This window comes from Erpetoichthys calabaricus, chromosome 13 (assembly GCF_900747795.2).
Source record: "Erpetoichthys calabaricus chromosome 13, fErpCal1.3, whole genome shotgun sequence".
Taxonomy (NCBI): domain Eukaryota; kingdom Metazoa; phylum Chordata; class Cladistia; order Polypteriformes; family Polypteridae; genus Erpetoichthys; species Erpetoichthys calabaricus.
The window spans coordinates 573544-594670 of NC_041406.2; the positions used below are offsets into that span (position 1 = coordinate 573544).

General features: G+C 45.3%; 1 protein-coding gene across 1 annotated transcript in view; it reads right to left on the bottom strand.

Moving 5' to 3' along the window:
- LOC114663903 (acidic amino acid decarboxylase GADL1-like) overlaps positions 1-20104 on the bottom strand; it is a 94171-nt gene extending 74067 nt beyond the window's left edge. Inside the window, exon 1 of the mRNA XM_028817847.2 lies at positions 19975-20104. Within this exon, the coding sequence (XP_028673680.1) occupies positions 19975-19993 (19 nt within the window). The 5' untranslated portion in view covers positions 19994-20104. The remainder of the gene's footprint in view (positions 1-19974) is intronic.
- Between the last annotated feature and the right edge of the window lie 1023 nt (positions 20105-21127).

Below are 21127 nucleotides of genomic sequence, written 5' to 3' on the forward strand. Positions count from 1 at the left end.
CCTCTCTCACCACATCCATAAACCTTCTCTTAGGCCTTCCTCTTCTCCTCTTCCCTGGCAGCTCTATCCTTAGCATCCTTCTCCCAATATACTCAGCATCTCTCCAAACCAACACCATCTCGCCTCTCTGACTTTGTCTCCCAACCAACCCACCTGAGCTGACCCTCTAATGTCCTCATTTCTAATCCTGTCCATCCTCATCACACCCAACGCAAAGCTTAACATCTTTAACTCTGCCACCTCCAGCTCTGTCTCCTGTGCCACCGTCTCCAGCCCATATAACATAGCTGGTCTCACCACCGTCCTGTAGACCTTCCCTGTCACTCTCGCTGATACCCGTCTGTCACCAATCACTCCTGACACTCTTCTCCACCCATTCCACACTCCCTGCACTCTCTTCTTCTCTTCTCTTCCACAATCCCCATTACTCTGTACTGTTGATCCCAAGTATTTAAACTCATCCACCTTCACCAACTCTACTCCTTGCATCCTCACCATTCCACTGACCTCCCTCTCACTTACACACATGTATTCTGTCTTGGTGGTCCTACTGACCTTCATTCCTCTACTCTCATATCTCCACCTCTCCAGGGTCTCCTCAACCTGCAGATCACAATGTCATCAGCAAACATCACAGTCTACGGGGACTCCTGTCTAATCTCGTCTGTCCATCACCATTGACAATAAGAAAGGGCTCAGAGCCGATCCCTGATGTAATCCCACCTCCGTCACTCCTACCACAGACCTCACCATGGTCACACTTCCCTCGTACATATCCTGTACAACTCTTACGTACTTCTCTGCCAGTCATGACTTCCTCATACAATACCACAGCTCCTCTCAGTCACCCTGTCATGTGCTTTCTCAGGTCCACAAAGACGCAATGCAACTCCTTCTGATCTTCTCTAAACTTCTCCATCAACATCCTCAGAGCAAACATCTCATCTGTGGTGGTCTTTCTTGTCATGACACCATCCGGCTACTCACTAATCATCACCTCACTTCTTAACTGAGCTTCCACTACTCTTTCCCATAACTTCATGCTGTGGCTCATCAATTTTATCCCCCTGTAGTTACTGCAGTCCTGCACATCCCTCTTATTCTTAAACCAGTACACCAGTACACTTCTTTTCCACTCCTTGGCCATCCTCTTGACTTTCCAAGATTGCATTAGAAACTCAGTGCCATCTCTCCTAAACACCTCCATGCTTCCACAGGTATGTCATCTGGACCAATGGCTTTTCCATTCTTCATCCTCTTCCTCGCTGTCCTTACTTCCTCCTTGCTAATCCGTTGCACTTCCTGATTCTCTATCTCCACATCATCCAAACTCTTCTGTCTCTTGTTCTCTTCATTCAAGTCCTCTTTCCATCTGCTCCACACACTCTTCCTCACTTGTGAGTACGTTTCCATCTTTATCCTTTATCACCCTAACCTACTGCACATCTTTCCCATCTCGGCCCCCCTCTCTGTAGCCCACCGGTCCTTTTCTACCTCCTTAGTGTCCAACCTCTCATACAACTCATCATACGCCTTTTCTTTAGCCTTTGCCACCTCTCTCTTCACTGTGCTCCTTATCTCCTTGTACTCTTGTCTACTTTCTGCATCTCCCTGACTATCCCACTTCTTCTTCGCCATCCTCTTCCTCTGTATACTCTCCTGTACTTCCTCCTTCCTCTGTTCAGATGTCACACCAAGCCCCCTTCTAGTGGTCTCCCTTACCACTTCTGCTGTAGTACACTTACTGAAACAGTGAATCCGTGGATTTAGATTTATCTGAGGATCTCAGGTGTAAAGAAGTCAATGACCTCCAAGCTGTTAGATGGATTATTAAAGAAGTAAATCAGTGATTTGAAAATCACAGACGGAGAAGTGCTGCTTAAATTGAAATGGACTGAAAACAAATCAAAGAAACCACTGGGGCCAGATAACGGTGCTGAAGGCCATCAGTGAGTAGGTAGATGAAGCGTCTTCACACTTATTAAAGAACACATGCAGTATAGACTGTGGTAGAAGGTTGCCAGTGCTGTCCTACCATATAAAATACTACTCGCCAGTAAACTCAACATGGCTCATGACTTCATTAATGGAGGAGATGTCTAAGGAAACATGTGGTGAACAGTCAGCAGGGTTTAGATGGAGGAGGCCGGATTTCACTGAAAATCTATCAGAGAATAACAAAAGCCCACCATGACCGGCCGGCCAGTCACATACCAATGGTTTTCAGAATGCTGTTCAAAAGGCACTGCTGTATATAAGGGGCTTGTGATCAAACTAAAGGTGGCAGTGTGTGGATGGGTGTCAAAACTGGCTTAACCACGGGAGGGAAAGGACGGTGTGCCAAGTGGAGCACATTCAGAATTAGCTGAAAATATCTGGGGTCCTTCGTGACTGGAGCTGGAGGTCCTGCTCTTTTATAAATAACTAGCTGTGTAAGCCGAGGTCCTACAAACTAATGACATGTAGAGATGTCGGGCTCTGGGCGTCTCTCTCCTAGGAGGATTCATTTTGCCGACGTGCTCACTTCACTCTCTTGTGTATTAGCGGCTAAGCGGCTTTGTCTTTCTTCGGAGGTTTCGTTCTGCTGACGTGCTGACCCTCGTTTGTGTTATTAGCGGCTAAGCGAGTGTTCTGTTTCCTCAGAGGCGGAGCTCTCACCCTGACTCCTCCTCTCACTTCTGGGTGGGACAGACAGACAGACAGACAGACAGACAGACTTCCACGTGTAGACATTTATAGATAAGATAAAAGGCTACAGATATGAAAGAACAAGCTGGTTTAGTAATAATAATAATAATACATTTTATTTATATAGCGCCTTTCCCATGCTCAAGACACTTACAGAATATAAGAAAGAACGGCAGGGAATACAGCATATGGCATTGTACACACCAGATAAATAAATAAAGAGGATTACAAAAGTGAATTCAGAGAAAAAAAAGCCTAACAGACAACATAATTGATGGTCTCACACACACACACACACACACACACACACACAGGTCACATGAGCATCTTGACAGAAAAGTAAACTGACTGAAGGGTAATGAAGTCAAATAGAGCTAAAAGCCAAACTGAACAGATGAGTTTGCAGTTGTTTAGTTTGCAGAGGACACCATAGAAGATGGAATGGCTGACCGTCACCGGAAAGAAGAGCACAGGAGACATCCACATGGAAAAAACCACACGTGGAAAAATGTGCATACGGCAAAGGCGCATATGCAAAGAAGAAAAAACAAAAAGGTTGACTAAGTGAGATGGAGTTTTCCACCAGTCAGGAAGCCAAGCAAATTCTCGGTTACAAGGAATTTGAATATCTGCGTTTTTACACAACAAATGGAATAAATACTGGAGGTGCCATGAGAATCAATCAACAAAGTGCCAGTCCTAAAGAAAACTAAGAACGGAGACATTGTACACGAGCCAACCCGTCATGAATAGCTAGTTTACAATAATACTGTTAATTAGGGTGTCTTAATCTTTTATATTTTATTGTAATAAAAATGTCTAGCAGTATAGATAGTGTATATTTTATATTTGTAATAGTTATATGTCACTGCTGTGTGCTTTTTTCCGTGTGCGCACTTTACCGTATGTGTATTTTTCCACGTGCGGTTATTTCCCGTCCACTTATACGACTGTGCGCTTTTTTCTATGTGGATGTTCCCTGTGCTTTTTTTCCCTCTGCTCTTCTTTCTGGGATTCTGGCCGACTGTCTACAATCAGGACAGAATTCAGACAGACATGGTATGTGACACATGGAATTTAAAATCAAGAAATGTAAAGCACAGCATGCCAGAAAGAGAACCACAACTGGGAGGTTTGATGCGTGACAGAGAAGGACATAAGAGCTGCCATGGACTTGTCACCAGGGACTGTCACATTCTCTCTCGGCGCTTCATTAACAGGAGGCTTTCATTGGTACTGAGAGGCACACTTTATTGAGCCTGAATCAAAGTTTCATAATTTACTGTGATTTATTGTTCACATGCTAGAAGCCTCATTATATATTTCATACAGGAAATGTACGACACCCTACCACTGAACCCCATTTAAATACCTTTAAAGGAATAGACAGACAGACAGACAGACAGACAGACAGACAGATAGATAGATGAAAGGTGCTATATAACTGATAGATAGATAGATAGATAGATAGATAGATAGATAGATAGATAGATAGATAGATAGATAGATAGATAAAAGGCGCTATATAACTGATAGATAGATAGATAGATAGATAGATAGATAGATAGATAGATAGATAGATAGATAGATAGATAGATAGATGAAAGGCGCTATAGATAGATAGATAGATAGATAGATAGATAGATAGATAGATAGATAGATAGATAGATAGATAGATAGATAGATAGATAGATAGATAGATAGATAGATGAAAGGCGCTATAGATAGATAGATAGATAGATAGATAGATAGATAGATAGATAGATAGATAGATAGATAGATAGATAGATAGATAGATGAAAGGCGCTATATTACTGATAGATAGATAGATAGATAGATAGATAGATAGATAGATAGATAGATAGATAGATAGATGAAAGGCGCTATATAACTGATAGATAGATAGATAGATAGATAGATAGATAGATAGATAGATAGATAGATAGATAGATAGATAGATGAAAGGCGCTATATAACTGATAGATAGATAGATAGATAGATAGATAGATAGATAGATAGATAGATAGATAGATAGATAGATAGATAGATAGATGAAAGGCGCTATATAACTGATAGATAGATAGAGATAGATAGATAGATAGATAGATAGATAGATAGATAGATAGATAGATAGATAGATGAAAGGCGCTATATAACTGATAGATAGATAGATAGATAGATAGATAGATAGATAGATAGATAGATAGATAGATAGATAGATGAAAGGCACTATATAACTGATAGATAGATAGATAGATAGATAGATAGATAGATAGATAGATAGATGAAAGGCACTATATTACTGATAGATAGATAGATAGATAGATAGATAGATAGATAGATAGATAGATAGATAGATAGATAGATGAAAGGCGCTATATAACTGATAGATAGATAGATAGATAGATAGATAGATAGATAGATAGATAGATAGATAGATAGATAGATAGATAGATAGATAGATAGATAGATGAAAGGTGCTATAGATAGATAGATAGATAGATAGATAGATAGATAGATAGATAGATAGATAGATAGATAGATGAAAGGTGCTATATTACTGATAGATAGATAGATAGATAGATAGATAGATAGATAGATAGATAGATAGATAGATAGATAGATAGATGAAAGGCACTATATAACTGATAGATAGATAGATAGATAGATAGATAGATAGATAGATAGATAGATAGATAGATAGATAGATAGATAGATAGATAGATGAAAGGCGCTATATTACTGATAGATAGATAGATAGATAGATAGATAGATAGATAGATAGATAGATAGATAGATAGATAGATAGATAGATAGATAGATAGATAGATAGATAGATACTTTATTAATCCCTAGGGGAAATTCACAATGTTCATCTCAGAATGGCCCATGTGTCTACCGTATGTACTCGCGGATACGTCTCGCCTTGAAACATGAAAAATCGATGATAAAATCAGACCCCGACTTATACACCCATTCAAAAATATAACCCTGACATTTTTTTTCATTTTCCATCTTCTTGCCTCCTCCAATCTCACGCCACTTTCTCAGACACATCGAATTTTGTTCCCAATTTCTTTCGCCACTTTTAATTTCAAACCAGCTTCATACTTACTTCTGATTGAACGCTCCATCATAAATACGGGATGCTCTTACGATAAATAAAGGGTATGAGGGTGTGAGTTACAAAAAACACAGAACAGTGTAAACGTCACTTCAGAATAGTGCGGGTATTAAATACCGTCTGGTCACGTAGGCACAATCCACAGAAGAGAAAGTGAGTCTCTCAGGTGGGCGGGCGTTGGCATATCGTAATCTCTTGGACCAATAGCAGGAGTTTCAGCATTCGACTTGTATGACCGACATTATAAACTACTGTACTGTAAAATCAAGTCCCGACTTATCCGTGAGTAGATACAGTAATTAAATCTGGGAATCAGCATCAGGAGCCGCAGCAACAGCAGTAAGCCTCCAAAGATAAAGAAACAGCTTACTGTATGTACGTTATTTATTGTAATAAAACAAAGGTATGTAGTGATGTTAACAGAATCTTCTTCTTGTGGTTTAGGGCACCGTTTCTCAGAGCTTGGCCTGATGTCTATCCAGCCATTCTCCAACCCGCTATATCCTAACTACAGGGTCACGGGGGGTCTGCTGGAGCCAATCCCAGTCAACACAGGGCACAAGGCAGGAAACAAACCCCGGGCAGGGTGCCAGTCCACCACAGGGCACACACACACACACACACACACACACACACCAAGCACACACTAGGACAATTTAGGATCGCCAATGGACTGTGGGAGGAAACCCACGCAGACACGGGGAGAACATGCAAACTCCACACAGGAAGGACCCGGGAAGCGAACCTCAGGTCTCCTAACTGCAAGGAAGCAGCACCACCAATGCGCCACCATGCCACCTGGCCTGATGTGCTAAACTAAATAATAATTCATTACATTTATAAAGGTACTCAAAGTGGGGGCCACTTCAGCCACCACCAATGTGCAGCATCCAGCTGGATGACGTGACAGCAGCCATGTTGCGCCAGTACACTCGCCACACAGTGGATGGTAGGTGGTGAAGGGCTGAGAGTTAGTTGGCCAATTAGAGACAGGGGGTGACTAGGGGGTCATCAGGATACACACTGCTCTTTACATGGGAGGCCCAGGGATCTTTAATGACCTCAGAGAGTCGGGGCTGCAGTTCTACGTCTCATCCAAAGGAGGGCGCCATTTGAACAGCACAGTGCGCCCATTGAGATCCACATACAGACCACAGGGTCAGCGCCCCCTGCTGGCCTCACCAGGAGGACTGATTGAGATCATTCAGATTATGCAGAATGTCTAGTGGAGGCTGGCCAGGTGGTCTTGTGGCCTCGGACCCCCTGCAGATTTTGTTTTTCTGTCCTCCCTGGCCATCGGACCTCCCTTTATTCTTTGTTAATTAGTATTGCCTCATTTCATTTTTATAGACATCACTTTGAGCTCTAGATGTAAATGGTGGTGCTCTTCTGAAGCGCTGCTGGTGACAGTGGTGTTGGTATTCTTAGTCTGTTTACACCCCTTGCCAATTTGCCTTCTCCTGGTTCAGTCAGACAGCATGTAAAGTAAAAGGTGTAGACAACTAATAACAAACAAAACAAGCTTCCAAGTGGATGATCTCCATTAACAAAGTCTAAATTCCCAAAGGGTTTCATTAAGGGGTAACCAAGAAACCCTCCAGACGACACGTTCAGGACAAACAGAGTAAAAAAAAAAGCAGCCGAATGTCACCAGACACCACGGCAGGGAGCTTTCCTGGCCTAATGATCACTTGAGAGAGCTTTGGAAGTCAAGACTACAAGGTCAGAGCTAACTGACTGACAGCCTGGAGAAGGGGCAACACCCAGTGGGCACCAAGACACTCGGGCAGCCCCAGAGCCTTCTGCCATTGCAAACTGTGCTATTCGTTTGTGGCTCCTGACCCGGGCTAATAAACTCTACGGGGCTACTCATATGTGGGCAGCACCCACATACATAACAGCGTAGCACACGTAGTGCGCCAAACAGATTACAGGCGTCTGCTCAATGAAGAATTCAACATCAGTCCTTTAAAGGTGAATTACTGAGAAAGGGCTTTGCTGTTTACCATCACCCTCATTCAGATACCCTCGCAGCGGGCACTACAGAACGGAGGGTGTGCTTTACCTTTCATTTAGAAAGTTCAGTCTACATGGCAGGGCTGGTGTTGTTGTTAATTACCTCTCAGTTCTGCAATGGCTAAAATAAAAAGACGAAACCAAGAAAACAATTATTGACAATCAAATTAAAATAAGAACAAAATATCTGCGCACTGACTTCTATAGCACACTTTCATATAAAAACACTAGGGGGCTCTGCCCACACCTCACTTCGCTCGCCAGCCTCTTTGTGGCGATGCGGATGTTCAATTTAAACAGATTGTTATTTTCATGGGAATTGTGACGTACGCGTAATAGAACTAACTATTTCACATTACAGCGAGTTAATTAAGTAAAAAATAGTAAAACGTAATAAATGGAAATAAAATTCGGTTTCATGTTGTGTTAAAAGTTATTCATTGCGTAATATGATGTTGTTCTGAAATTAACACACAAATACTTTTTAAACTCACACTTTTACTCTAAAACTTCAGTAAAAACAATATTTGGAGTTCACTTTTTGTCGATATCACATTGAATTTTGATTCCGTGTTCGGACTTTCATAGTGACGACACAACGTATAACTGCCCGGGAGTGAATTTCATTTCTTTCTCTCTGTTCAATAAAACGACTTTTTCGAATGTTTGCCCCTGTGATTTGTTAATTGTCTTTGCCAAAGCTCTTCTAACGGGAAACTGTAAACGTTTTAATACGAACAGCACATCGAGATCTCCTTTGGTGTCTAATGTTACCCCTGAAGATGGACTACATTACCTTTCTTGGATACGTCCTTCTTTCTACAGTAATTCGGCCAGTGGAAGACCCGACGGTGTTAACGGTTGTAGATACTCTACACTGATATTGTAAGTTGATGTCTTCATCTTTCACACCATCACCACCAACTGTTTCAGTGTAGTCTACTGATACGCATTTCACTAATTTGCTGTGTAACTGATCGTCATTTTTCGTGTCAATTCGTGTGACGTCATCGTTTCTCGGTGCTAGGATTCCCCGTGTACTCATTTCTTCTGCTGATAACCCTTCAGGATGAAATTCTTCAATAAGATTTGGACAGAATACGTCTTCTTTTTTTGGGAACTTAAATTGAGGAAAACGTTAAAATTTATAAGAGCTAAGAGCGCAGGAAGTGTGTCTGCCAAAAGCAATCACACCAATGAGAGGTGAGAGGGCTGTGGGCGTGGCTGAATACAGTTGAGAGGAGGGCGGGACTTCAAGAAAATCTCAACGCCAAAGTCTCATCTCGCGGGACTTGAGAAAATCTTCCAAAAAGTCTCATCTCGTCACAGGATTTTTTTATTGTAATAGAGAGATGGAGCTCAAAGTGCTTTACCGGATGAAGAATAAATATAAAAATACAATTAGGCAACAGAATAAAAGTGAAGGCCCAATGGCCAGGGGGGACAGAAAAAACAAAATGGAAGGCCAATTAATTAACCGTTGGTGACGCGTGCACTGCCACCAGTCATTTATTGATAAGAGGAGCTTACAGTAATTTACAGACAGCATCTTAACTTTCGTCAAGTGTGAGTCGGGAGCAACGCCAGCTGCAGGCTAACTCTGGACTATTCCACAACCTTCTGTTAAGATGGATGATATCTGAATTAGGGTTGCAACAACTCCTCATCATAATCGATTATTAAAAACGTTGGCAACGGACACTTTCGTCAATTAGTCGATTATGTTGTTAGGTTGCGTCATGACTTCAATCAGCTGTAAACGCCAGGCAGGTCACCTCCAGAGTTTGGGGGGCATGCTACTCTCTTTACTCTGAATGCAGAAAAAGCAAACGATTGCAAGTCTGACCTGGTGTGGCACAATGGCGCTGCACTGACACCTGAATGTGGAGAAGCAGACAGTAAGCGGTATGTGAGAAACAGATAGATGGACGCAGTGCAGCGCTGGCTGGGCTCGGCGTAACGGCAGGACTGTCGGTGTGATGTGAGGAATAATCCAACTGCCTACAACACGAGGACATGTGACACACCTTCATGACAGGTGACCAACATATAGGTGCCATTAACCACCAGCTAGTAAACAGTCAGATCTTCAATTGCCAATTACAGTGCCACATTGCAGACCCATGTAATGTGTGTGTGTGTGTGTGTTTATAAAAAATGGCTGTAAAGAAACGCCAAGTCTCTGTCCGAGCAGAAAACTTTTTTTTTTCATCTCTCATGCAAAGGGAATGAAAAACTCGACGAGGACGCTGCGGGGAATCGCATGGCAGCACATCAGCCACGAGTGACGGGCATACCACTCACTCCAAGTCAAAAGGTAGGAAGGAGCTGGGCAAAAAAACCCAAAGGTCCAGACCTGGAGTTCAACTGGCATGGGCATAATCTGGAGAATGAGGTGCGAGTGGTGCTGCAGCAGGCCCAGTGTGGGATCATGTCACACGGGTTCAAACGTCATGAGTAGCAGCGGGCGGAGTCAGGACAGTTGTAGGCCTCAGGCAGATCTGCGCTCCATAAACCGACGTCCCCCCTTCTGTAGCCCCTCCCCTGTCTCGCCCCTCATGGTGACTTCAATTCCCTTTTAGTTCCTGCACTCAAACGTGGATTCCACTTTTATTACACTTCTAAAGTATCGAGGAGGTCTCTCAGTTGTGCATCTGCAGCAGTTGTTTTGGTGTCATCCATTAGGAAAAAACTGAACAAAAAATCTTCACATTTTGTATTTTCTAGAATATGTTTTCTATCTGCGTTTGCCACGTATCGTTCACGAGAGAGACCGCACTTTTTAATACGTCAGTTATACGCTGCACTCAACGGAGCAGCGGCTCTGAGGCTGAGGATCTGCTCTGGTAATCAGAGGGCTGACCCCATAGAAAAATGGGAAATGCGAAGGAAGACGACGAAAAAGAAGAAGAAGAGGAGGAGATATGCGGCACTCGGCTACGAGTAACACTCCATACGCTTATAGACTCGGAAACAAATAAATCAGAGAATGTGTGTAAACAGTCCGAATACGTAACGCTCTTCAGAGTCCCGTCTTTGGGGCCCTCTCTCTGTGGGTCATATCAGCAGTACTTTACTGTCCCTGACTGCTGGACTCCATGTTCATATTTAGTTTATACTGCGGAGGAGTGACGCCCGACGAGGTGGAAAGAGTCGCCCAGCTAAGACCTCCTCTGTTAGCCCAGTGTGCCCGTTGAGGATGACGGCTCGCGACCTCGCAGCAAATACGCAGAGGCGTTTATTACATCGGCACGACAGGTTAGCCAGGTGAAGCTTATTTTATTTATAATAAATATTTTTATACTCACACGCTCATTACTGTAACAGGACACGAAAGTGTACCGCAAACACGTAAAGTGGGTGGAGTCACAAGAGATGCCGCTGACAGGGGCCTCAGAATGTCTCTGAATCAGGACCCTACTGGGGGTGCGGGGAGCACATCACTGAGGTCCAAACAAATACGACAAACGATCGGCGATGGTCAGCAGACACGACAACAGACAGAAAGAAAGACGATGGGGGACACAAAACGGAGTTTCAGTCCAAGTGAGGAGCACACTGCGGAGCAGAGGAAGAGCTGAGCTTCAGCGATGTCCGCCGTGCTGAGCGAATTTCAAACCGATGGCGTCGTTGTAGAGTGCTGGGACACTCACCGGGGGGCTCTGCCAGCAAACTCTCTCTTACACAGACACTGGTACCATGGGGTCTATGTGACCCCAGCCCTCTTTGGACCAAGTCACGATTAGTGACCTCGCCTGCCACGTATTTTCTCGTAAGGCCTTCCTAAAGTCTTTACACTTATTTGTTTATTTAGGTTTATTTTCACTTGGGGTCAAATTGACCCCATAGTATGATATGATTTCCTTATTTCAAGGTTCTGTGACGGGTGCGGCATAACACAATGGTGACACGACGGGGACTTATGTTCTGCAGTCTTTAGGTGAGCTAAGTGACGTTGACAGTGAAAATGAGGACGACATTGAAGATGACTTGAGCTGCGATGAAAGTGACCACAAACAGTGAAGTAAGTGCAAACGAATGACAGTCGGCAGATGATGATAGTCGTGATATTCGTGGAAAAGACGGGTCTGTGTGGTCACAGAAGCCATAAACTGTCAGAAGATCCCCGATACAAAATATCGTCAGACAGAAACCAGGGCTGAAAGGGAAAGCAGACACACCCTCGAAAGCATTTGATTTATTTTCAATGATAACAGAGATTGTCACATGGACCAACCAAAAAAATGAAAATGTGAAAACCGGTCACACAAGCAATGCTGGATTTTTGTACCCAACAAGTGTGATTGAAATTAGAGCACTCATAGGCATCCTGCTCTTCTTGGGTTCCACAAAGGAAAATACTGCAAGTATTTGGGCAAAAGATGGCACTGGCAAGCCAAGCTGCATATCAGTCAGAAGCACGCCAACGATTGGAAGAGCAGCAGATGCTGAAAGACGTCAAACAGGTCATCTGCAATTGTGCCAGAGGCACCCACACCAGCCGCAAGCACCACACAGCGTCATCCAGGACATGTAAGAGATGCTATATCTGTATCTGTATCTGTCTCAGATCACGTGACAAGAAAACCAAACGAGTCTGTAAGGAGTGCAGGAAGTTTGTGTGTGAAGAAGAGCATACCAAGCGGTTGTGTAACCAATGCCAACAGTAACGTTTTTGCCTACAGTGGAGTGAAATAAGTGGAAACTCCCACATGAAGTGTTATGCAATATTATTTGGATTTCATAACACATTGTCCTCCCATATTACTTCAAGGAAAACCAAATTCTGTAATCCAGTGGTGTCATTCTGTTCAGATTGCGAGTTTTTGTTTTTCAAACTGACCCCCTGGTACCAAGAATGTGACTTTCTGATGGTGCCAGAGCAGAGTTACAAAAAGAGCACACAGCAATGGTTTAACATATCACATCAGTAATAAATATCTCCTTTGGACAAACGTTCCTGTCTTGTGAATTATGATGTCACATACGTGTCACACAGCACAGTCCTGCCAAGTCTGACCTCGCTCAAAGCAGCCATTTGCAGTCATTGCCACGTCGCACTCCTTACAATACGCGTTTCCTTTTCAAGTGTCTGTTGCCGCACTTTCTCACATGTATTGTTAGTGCGTACCGCACAGAGACAAGTCACCTGTCTGACATCGTGCCATGCCACTGCCACTTAAGTTTTCCGCCCGTATGAAAACCAGATTGTCACCTCTTTTCCTCTTCAGCCTGTCTGGCCTGTGTCTCCTGTTCACCCTCCCTGTGCCACAAGCTCCAAATCATTCTGGTCCAAATGTACACAACAAGACCCAAACGTTCATCGCCCTGAAGCGGTGCCAGCACACCCTGACTTGTCACGGGACACTTCTCTCTGTGACAGACATACTCTCCTGTATATGTGATGACTTTCAGGCAGACACCAGTGTTTGCCTTTACGCCATACTTTGTGGGCTTGTCTGGCATATATTGGCGCCCCTTGTATTTAATCATAGATTCATGCACAGACAAGTCACGGCCGGGCTGATGAAACTGTTTCTATGTTGGCTCCACGACGTCAAGCAGCGGCTGAACTTTCTACCTGGGGTTACAGCCTGGCTCACCCCTTGGGATTTGCTTCTGGTTATCACAGAGCACGTGCCTATCATCACTGGCATCACCTGTCCAAAGCCACCAGGGGACAAAGCACATTGGTCCGTTGCTCCCTGAAGTTCTATCACCACTTCTGTCCCATCTCCATTTGTAAGGCCACAAAGCCCTTCATCTCATCTTTTGTTGTGCGTTTCCACTTTGAAAAACGAGAATGCGATGCAAGCACAGCCCACGAGTCAAAAAATGACTCTGCCTACCTGCGTGTCTCGCCTGACCGGAGCTGAAAGGCACCCTCAGGAGAGAGCGGCCTGACGTGGTCCAGCGCCTGGTAATCAGTCGAGTCCAACATCAAGCCATGCCGTCTCGTGAAGTCCGCTAGCCACTTTGGTTCCCACGGATCAATGTCTGGATATTCCTCCCACACAAATCCTGCCGTAGGTGCGTCGGCTTTGGGAATGCGCTCAGCTGGGGCAGCATTGGCTGGTGTCCAATCAGCTGATGCCAGTTCCTCATTCTCCTCCTCGATCTCCTGATCACTCTCAACAAAATCAGATTCTGAAAAATCAGAGTCCGACTCGGTGCTAATGTGCAAAACATCGTCTGCTGAGTATTTTCAATTTCCGCTCTCGCTTCACTCCCTCGTGAGATATCGATGCCATCTTGTCTTTGTTTACATTCCGTAACTCACGACCACGTAAGGACTAGATGGCGAGTCAATGAGCAGACAGGGCATGCCTGTGACGTGACAGTGAGTTCTGTCACCATGAACAGCTGATTGTCACCCTCAACCCCTCCTGTCGACAGAAGTCGACATCCGCCCTGAAAGAGTTAACAAGCACATAGCAGAAAGATGGCAGACAATCCTGTAAGGAACCCCTCAAGTTTCTCTGCCTACCAAAATGGCTCCCTGGCCTCACTACCCTCACACGTCTGTCAGAGTGGGGGGCTCCTAGCCCACCGTATCTCATGACATATCTGCACTTTGAGAGTCGCTCAGTCACAAATCTTCTTTGTGGGCTCCTGTCCATTAGTGCAGTGGTCTGCCTGCGAGTCCCAGGGCCGTCTTACCGCGTGGTCAGTTACCCCCAAGCTGATCTAGCTATGTAGTGACCAGTCGAGTGCTTGTGTAGCTAGGGGGTCCACAGTGCATGGCTTTGCCCGGGGGTCTGTAATGCTGTTAGCTCCAGACTCGCGGTGGTGGCCGTCATATCGAGGTGTCCTGCCATCACTTCCCAGAGACTCATTTCATCCCCTCCTGCCTCAGACTATAAATTACGCAGCCCCTGCTCCCCTGCTGCTCCCCTTACAGTCAGGCTTTGAGCGGGACAATGGCACCTGCTCAGTCTGCCTATTCACAAAGTCACACTGGTGGCTTTGTTCGCTTACTGCAGACAGCATGACAACACCACTGAGTGACGCCATGATTCAGCACAAATAATGCCAGGAATGCAGCCCTGAAACTGCTCCCAGTAGAACAACATGCAGAGCGTTACTGGGTTAGGAGAGGAGCGTCGCGCTCCAGCTCTGGGCCACTGCTTCAGCTGCGTTCAGGCCTGTCCAATCAGAAGGCAGCGTTTTGTACATCGTCATCAAGACGAATCACACAGGAGGAACCATCTGACTTGTCGGTTTTCTAGCACATTCATCTGTCATGTGACCGTTTGGTCTTCTTTCCGTCTGCATCACCTGCCCAACGTCCCATTCCAGGAGCATAAAGTTACCAACTAGACACCTGTAATAATGTCACCTGATCACAACTCTTCGAGGAGACGCGTGGTGACAATTTTCAGAAATTCGAGAGGTGGCCGCAGAAAGTAAGCGGATCCATTGCCTGCACCTTACGGTTCATTAAATAAGTCAGGTGACAATGACATTCAGCATCCTCCCAAGTCTAATTGTGACTACGAAATGTAAAACATCAGTGACACTCTCTCTTTGTACAACGTGGTCAGTGCCCACCTAACAAAGGCCTCAAGGTTCTCAGTCTGAGGACTCAAGTGCTTAACGGCCTTGCCATCTAGAGAGCAGTGCCATGGATGGGCACTACGGGAAACCCTGGCATCATCTCTCTTCTGTGAGCCTCAAGGCAGCGTGCCAACTGTAAAGTTCACATGAGTGTAGTAACACAAGTAGCTGGCGTCATCTTGATGTCCTGAAATCACCCAGCGCAGAGCTGGCAAAAACAACAGGGAGGAGTTACGTCAACGAGTGTCATTTACGAGCGAGTTTCAATGTTATAAAGACAGAAAAGCAGCGGTGCGTAACGATGAGCAAATGTGGCAGGCAGAGGTACAGGAGCTGAGGGGAGCTGCTTGTTCTGTAGAAAGGCTCAAGAGTGCACCGCATTGTCCTTGTCATCCAAGTAAGGGTTCACACCTGGCCAGGAGGCCATAAGGGGAGCATACAGCGGGTGGCAGTGTCCCTGTCACAGTCTTTGGGGACTGCCATGGTGGCCACACGACCCAGAAATGTTCTGGATGACCTGGACAGGAAGTTCCCAGGACTTGTTTAAAAGGAAGCCCACCGCCTCACTTCAATGAAGTCCGAGTCAGGAGGCAGTGGGAATGGTGGGTTTCTGTGGATACAATACAATATCATTTATGTTTCTTGTATAGTTCAAAGTCTCACAAGGAGTGCCACAATGGGCTTTAACAGGCCCACCCCCAGCCCCTCAACTCTCTAAGAAGACGAGGAAAAACTCCCCAAAAAAAAAAACCTTGTAGGGAAAAACGGAAGAAACCTCCGGAAAGGGAGTTCAGAGAGAGACCCCTTACCAGGTAGGGTGGGTGTGCAGTGGGTGTCAATACAACACAACACAACACACAGAACAAATCCTCAATACAATATAAAAATGAACATTTTAGAAGTACGGAGCACAATTTAACAGTCGATGATATCCCATAAGAAGACTTGGATTCGCTCAGATGGCACTCAGATGGTATGAAGTAACAGACGCCTGGGCTCAGTGGCGCCCCTTGTGGTTACAGCGTGTTCAGGACAAGTGTCACAAACAACGTAACAGGAACGAAGGGACGGGCTCAGCAACCCTGTCCAGAATTAAACATCTAAAAAGGGATGTCATGTTACTTTTCTCTGCGGTGGGTTGGCACCCTGCCCTGGATTGTTTCCTGCCTTGTGCCCTGTGTTGGCTGGGATTGGCTCCAGCAGACCCCCGTGACCCTGTGTTCGGATTCAGCGGGTTGGACAATGGATGGATGGATGGATGTTACTTTTCTAACGTAATGTTCACTTGTGTTTACAAACCAAAACAAACAAACAAACAAACAAACAAACATGTAATCATAAAAGAAGGACTTAAATCATAAAGGAAATGAACACAAAGACAGTTAACAGCAGAACTTTGAACAAAATTCTTCTTAAGCGAGTTCAAGCTGAATCAGAACGCCTTCCTAAAAGGTAAGCTGACAATAAATACGAGTGTCAGAGAGTCAGAGAGTCAGGCCACAGGATTACAAACAAACAAACAAGACCCCTCGTGCCAACTGTCACATCATCATCATCTAAAAGACAGACAGACAGACAGACAGACAGACGTGTCAAACTAAACAATCGAAGAAGCCACTGCGTAAGAACTGGACATGTGGCTGACTGAATTGAAAGGACACGCGTCCCCAGTTGGTCACTCTGCTCAACGACTTGATGACGACCCTCCACAAAAGTGTTTCTCAACGTCATTCATTCACAATACTGTTGTCCCCCAAGGTCCTGACCTGAGACACACAGACAGACAGACAGACGCCTTCCTCAGCCCCGCGATTGTCGGTTTGCAGACCCAGCACTAAGTGTGCACTGCAGCAGCCAGGAGACGTGTCGGGGGTCCTACAGCCGAGGGGCAGCGGGCATAGGAGTGCTCGCTAAGTGCCATGTCTGCGAGCGCCAGTCTCCAAACTCTTTTTTTTTTGACGGTGTCTCCAGTAGTCCGGACAGTTTAGCTCAAGTGTGACGTTTATTACTTTTGTGTTTGATAGAATTGTGAGGCACCTTGGGATGTTTTGGGTTACAGAAAGTGTGCCACCGCAGAAAACACTGGTTGACTTACACCGTTGCTCCAGGCACACTAAAAAAGATCTCCACAGCTGCTATCTCGCTTAAAAACTGGCACTTGGGTGTTTATGTGGCATCCTTTGCATAAATTAGCAAAGATACTGCCAGCTGGAATCATGGGCAGGAATAAGCGTTCCACTTGCATTGTCACCATATTAGTTAGGGCAAGTGAAATTCAGAGATACTGGGGAGTCGGTGTGGTGTGAGTGCCACTCATTTTGGGCTTAGTTGGCATTACATTGATTTGATCTCTTTATAGATAAACATGAAATTAAACATAATAATAATTTGATGTGCTGTCCACCTCTCCATGTTCTCAGACTATTCCTTAACAAGATCATCGACAGCCAGGTCAGCTCTCGTGCCCTTGGTAAGCGATGTCATTATTTCAAATGACCAAGTGCAACAGAGGTGAGCACTGGAATCTAAGACACGTTTCTTCAGTCTAAACCTCTGAAATGAATACATTTGAGACGACCAGGGTGCCATGTCCTGTTTTACATAGCAAATCAATCACAACAGAATCAGACAAAGTGCAGGCGGAGGGCATTAAGGGACATCTTCATAGGAAAACAACGTGCAGTGTCATCAATCTGAGTGGAATACTCAGCATGCTACCCCTTAACAGCACCACTCAAGACCAACACTGAGAACATGACACTGCTATTATATATAAAGCAGAGACCCCCAGCGATACCAAATGCCACCCTGCACTTCCCACAGCAGGCACAGCATATGGCTGAGATCAGATTAACAGACCACACTGGGCACATCACATCAGCTGGTAGAAAACGTCTCACAGTAACACTGCCAAGGGGTAAGGGTGAAAAACGATACAAAACTAAAAACAAATTGAAAAACCTCTAAACCTTAGCAGATGTCATCCAAAGATGAAGCCAACACTTAGTAAAATGCAGAGCCCACCTCGGCTTGAAAGAGCATCTTCAGTCACGTGGCAGTACCCGCCCAAAGTGCACACACACACACACACACACACATGCAAAGCGCTGACTGAGGTCATTTGTTGAGATTATCCAGCTTAGAGAGAAGGTCACACAATCTGCTGCCATGACAGGGATGGCCAGCGCCATGCAGACCACCAGTGTTTACTAACCCTCAGGGCCAAAACTGTGTGCCCATCGCTTTTAATTTTGCTCTGTTTACTAGAAAACTGTCCTATGTCTGAACACAAAACAGTGTCACTCACCGCTTAAAGTGAGTTAATCTTCACACTGTAATCCATATTTAAAATGCACATGTCCTTCTTGTTATTTGGGAGGCAACTGTGCCAGGCTTGTGGCACTACCCATTTCCTAAAGAAAACACACAGATGATGCCAGAGAATGAATGCAATGTAACAAACCTTTTTTTGTGAAATTTAATTGGCCACAGGGGGTACAGGTGTCATGTGGTGGTAGAAATAATGATGGCAAAGCCTCATCTCCGAGGACGTAGGAGAAATGACTGGCGTGGGACTCGACTGCTGCTCATCCTCTCTCTGCAAGGTACCCGAGATGCAATGATACTGGCAACGCCACTGGCAACGCACCTTCTGACCATTTTCACCTCCTGGGTACAACGATGCCAAACACCTCAAATCTTTACAGAAAATCTCACATTGTACATCCAATAGGACCAGAGAGTCTGCAGGACAAAGGCTGTCACCAGTTTATAGTGTAGTTATACTGGCACACGGTGAGCACCGGCCGTAACATAACAGGAGTAGGGGGCACAGCAAGCCACTCGCTGGCACTTAACACGTAACGAACATGGCGCCTTTCTCAAGTGAACCACCGACCAAAGGAACTTTACAAGTGCCATTCCCTTGTCTTGATATCATTTTAATATCACAATTGGAAGATTACGTGACTCGTTTGAGGTACATAAAGCGTTTTTAAAACCATACAATGTTCAGAATTGGCACCCAAGTGTTTTCTCTTCCATTATTTTGAAGCAGATCTTATACCGTAGAGCGCCTTTGGCGCACCACGTCTATTGCCTTGGCCACTAGAGGGGGCACAGATGGCACACATTTCAAGTCTCCCCACCAGTACGAGACCACCTTACTAAGCTTTGCCGTCAACCATACGCTAGCGTTTCTTATTTTCATGACACCACCATTTATTTAAAAGAGGGTCTCTGCTAACAAAAAGTTCCAAAGTCCAATAATCGGCGCTATAAATATAACATCATTCATGGAGGCATTCCAAGAACAAACTCAGTTCACGACCTGTTGAAGTTGCTGCTACAAAAATAAAATAAGCTATAATAAGCTTCCAAATGAAACTTGAGCAAGACGACTTCACGCTTGATACTCACGTTTAAAGCTCGTGCTAAAGTAACGGCCAGCGGCGAGTGGAATTCGGGACATCGCAAATGCCATTTATTTTTAGACTGGCCGGCAGTGAAGCGGCCGCGTCCGCCTCGCCTTGAATTAAACCTAACAGGCGGGCACAAGTGGCACCGTGACGACAAGCGGGCGGACTTACCGGCAGAGGGAGAGTCCATGCTGCAGCCGAGCGAGCGCCTGATGCTTCCAAAGGAGAGCAGCTTCTGTCTGAGCGAGCGAGCCAACGAGCCACCCACCTGTCCGTCCGCGCGCGCGCAAACTGAGACTCTCGGGGCTGCGTCCGCTCATTTATAGGAGGCGCCGAGCACGCGCAGCGAGTGAGCGAGCGACAACCCGACAAGTCCCGCGCGAGCAAACAGCGCGCTCCTGCCGGCCGCGCGCCTTGTGTCGCCGTGCTGCGCTTCCTTTGCTGTCGACGGACGGCTCGTCACCCTCGGCGTGTCTTTCGTGCTTTTAGATGGCTGCTGCCGCAGGTGCGCGAAGGTCTCCTCGGACACGCGGCGGCGTGACGTTGGTTTGTCACTAAGCACAGCGCAAGCCCCGCGACTTTTTTGTATTTTTCCATTGAGAGCCATTGGGGGATTTTCTTCACAGTCATCGGTGTTTTATTCGTGAAATTAAATTACTCGTTACATTTGGCGTATCGTTCAGAGCGATGAACAGATTTGCACGTGAAACAGGAGGCACCAGAACTGTTTGTTTGCATAAATTTGAAATATTTTAAAAGTTTAAACACCATCTGAGTCACTCGGCGCCTTCTTCTCCTGAGAAAGGCCAAAGATGAATGTATTACAGTGTAACCAAATGACAGAATAGACAAGGGCTGATGATCGGAGTGACACCTCGATTTGTGACACGGTCACACCAACAGTGTGCCCTCATCAGATCCCAATGTCCCAAAGAGAACGTACAGCAAGTGATCACTCACCGGCCCATCGATCACATGGCAGCAGTTCACTGCGATTTGGCCTGTGGACATTGTGAAGACCACCTGCTGAAGTTCAAAACCAACATCAGAACAAGGAAGGAAGGAAGGAAGGAAGGAGATTTGAGTGACTCTGAAGGTGGTCGTGGCTGTTGGTGTCAGACGGGCTGCTCAGAGTATTCCACAAACTGCAGATCTCTGGGGGTTTTCACACACAGCCATCTCGAGGGTCTACAGAGCATGGTGGGAAAAAGTGAAAATATCCAGTGAGCGGCCGTCTCTGGGCAAAAACACCTTATTGATGCCAGAGGTCAGAGGAGAATGGCCAGACTGGTCTGAGCTGATAGGAAGACAACAGGAACTGAAA